The sequence below is a fragment of the Bison bison genome, unplaced genomic scaffold (assembly GCF_000754665.1).
Source record: "Bison bison bison isolate TAMUID 2011002044 unplaced genomic scaffold, Bison_UMD1.0 scf7180017864266, whole genome shotgun sequence".
Lineage (NCBI taxonomy): Eukaryota > Metazoa > Chordata > Mammalia > Artiodactyla > Bovidae > Bison > Bison bison.
This window is the reverse complement of record NW_011494838.1, coordinates 2,821,444-2,824,145: the sequence shown is the minus strand read 5'-3', so window position 1 is coordinate 2,824,145 and position 2,702 is coordinate 2,821,444. Positions and strand designations below refer to the sequence as shown.

Sequence of the window (2,702 nt, the reverse complement as noted above, 5' to 3'; positions counted from 1 at the left end):
GAACCACATCGACCCTGGGCAAGGGTGCACGGAGGTGGGGCCGGCGTGAGGCGGCAGCCTGAGCAGCCAGGGTCACAACGCCCTGGACCTAGGCTGAAGGGCGGGGGCAAGGCTGGGACCTGGGGGCTGGAGGCAGAACTGTTCCCGGAGGGACGCAGAGGGGAGACACTGAGAGGGGCCAGGAGGGGCCTGGGCTAAGCCCCACCCTCTCACCATCGCAGGGGCAGCCTCTCAATGTACTCTGGGCCCTGGTTGCACACGGAGCAGAAGAACAGGTAGAACCTGTGGGGGTGAAAAGGGGCCCAGTGGTAGGAGGGGCTCTGCCATCCCACCCTAGTCCTGCACCCTCGCCCCCGACCTACTGTTCACAGTCAGCACTGTCTTCATCTCCTCCTCCGAGGGGACAAAGATGGGACAGAACAGGGACCAAGAACTGTTCCCCCACCCCTTCCAACCGCTACCTCAAACCCTTTCCCAAACAGCATTGCCCTGGACTGTGGCTGAGCTCAGAGGGAGCCACACACGGCTGGGCTGCAGGGGCCACCTCTTCCCCTCTGCCTGAGAGAGAGACAGAGACAGACACACACACGTGCACACGTGCACGCATGCACACCTACTTTAGTCGCAAACCTCATGAGGCACCAACCAAGACACGCACAGTATCTGGTTTGACACACATACACCTTCCACTAGCTTAGCCCCCTTGTTAGAGGCCAGATCAAGTCATCCATCCCCGCTGTGGCTCCTCCAACAATCCTGGGCAGGGGTGGGGCAGGCCTGTGTCTCTCCCGCTTCCCAGACCCTTGAAGAGACTGGGGCTTGGGAAAGGCAGGGCTTTGTCTAAGGTCCCCCGCAAGTCAGTGGAGACTGGGGATGTGGTTCAGCTGGTCCCTCTACGGGGAAGACCTCCCAACCCTGAGCAGCCTCCGTAGACAGGAGGCTACGCTGTCCCAGAGCCCAGGGTTCTGAGGTCTGGCAGGCAATCTGAAGGAGTTGCTGTAGCCTCTGCCCCCATCCCCCGCCACAACCCCGAGGCTGAGTCGGACCAGACAAGCACCTACCGGTCACCGAACATCATGGGCTCATTGAGACACTGGGTGCAGGCCTCGTGGAACCACTGCCTGCAGCGGTAACACTGCAGCATCCGCAGGTACCATCTGGAGAGCCAGAGGAGCCAGGGTCAGCCAGGCCCGCACTCCCAGCCAGGAATCGGCCTCAGCAACCTTCCCCAACACAAACTTGCCCTCCAGCGGGGGAAAGGGAAGAGAACTCACAGTTACCAAGCCCTGGGCTGTGCCAGGGGAGGCCCGAGCAGCAGGACATAACATGGTATCATTTGCTCTACCCAGTTGGTCAAACACGGGCCTCTGTTCCCGTTTTACAGATAGCTTGTTCAAGGTTGCTCAGGAGGCAAGGGGTGGAGAGTGACTCAGATCCTAGCCTCCTGACTCCAGAGCCCATGCTCTTTGTCACCCACTGGAGCCCTCTTCTCGGGTCTGTGCCCCACACGTTGCTTCCCAAGCACCACTGATGGGCAAAGGTTTGCCCAGGGCATTTCATGGGAAAATAAAGGCTCCTGTGAGCCCCTCACCTGAGGCTGTATCCATCCTGTTAAAACCATTCAACAACTACTCACTGAATAAGAATGAAAACCAAAAAAGGTATTTTCTTAACTAACACACTTGACAGGTGTGGTCCATGGACCACCTGCGTCAGAATCACCTGGAGTCTAGGTTAAAATGCAGAAGATTCCTGGACCTGTTCCAGGTCTACTCAGTCTTGGGGCAGCCCCAGGGAGATGCATATTTGACAATCGCCCGAGCAACTCTGCCCTGTAAGCATTGAGAACCACCACCTCAGTGCTGCAAAGGTCTCTATAAGTATGTCTCCACCTGTAATCCCAAAGGCCACAACACCCACAGAAGGTGATGGGCCAAGGTTATTAATCTCACTTGAGAGATGAAGCACTTCATGTGATTTGCCCAAATCACCCAGCTAGGTCGTAAGCACGGCCTTCGGACCCCCAGGGCTTGTCAGCAGAACTGGGGGCTGAGACTCAGGGCTTCAGGGCGCCCTGTGGGCTGTTCCCTGCGAGCAGAGGTTCCATCTCTCACTCCTGTGGTTCTTCCCACAAGGTTGGTGCAGTCAACCCAAGGGAACCGGCTCAATCGCCCACAGCTACACGCAGGCCCAGGCCACAAGAAGAATCAAAGAAAGGCTCCTGTTCTATAGTCAGGGTGAGAACACCCTCCAAAGTTCCTCACACATGCCCAGCCCTGCTTGCACACCTCCAGGGAAAAGGACCTTCATCTCTCACCAGCAACCTGTTTCACTGCTTCTGATGATGGAAAGGTTTATCCAAACGTCCATGCACCAACAGGAAGAGCTCACATTTATTAAGTGCTTGCCAAGTGCCAGGCACTGTGTGAGCCTTTACATGAATGATCTAAATCACGCTCTACTCACAACCCCCAAGCCACGGGACAGCTATCATGAGAACGGAGCTCAGGGACAGCATAGCTGTAAGGGGCTGGGAGAACGTGGACACTCGGGACCAGGCTGTTAACCGCTGTTCGACACTTCCTTCTCTTCCATGGAGCCCCAAGAAAACCTCCACCCCCAGCGCCCCCCCTCCCCCTAGTGCTAGCCTCTGGCTCTCCAGAGCCTGTGGGAGGCTGCGGGCTCCTCTCTGGGGGTCCGGC

General features: G+C 57.5%; 1 protein-coding gene across 1 annotated transcript in view; it reads right to left on the bottom strand.

Moving 5' to 3' along the window:
- The window catches only part of PHF19 (PHD finger protein 19), a 20,435-nt gene that overhangs the window by 10,070 nt on the left and 7,663 nt on the right, over nucleotides 1–2,702 (bottom strand). The window contains exons 7-9 of the mRNA XM_010848448.1: nucleotides 1,062–1,170; nucleotides 214–282; nucleotides 4–14 (exon numbers count right to left, since the gene is read on the bottom strand). Coding sequence (XP_010846750.1) covers nucleotides 4–14; nucleotides 214–282; nucleotides 1,062–1,170 — 189 coding nt within the window. The remainder of the gene's footprint in view (nucleotides 1–3; nucleotides 15–213; nucleotides 283–1,061; nucleotides 1,171–2,702) is intronic.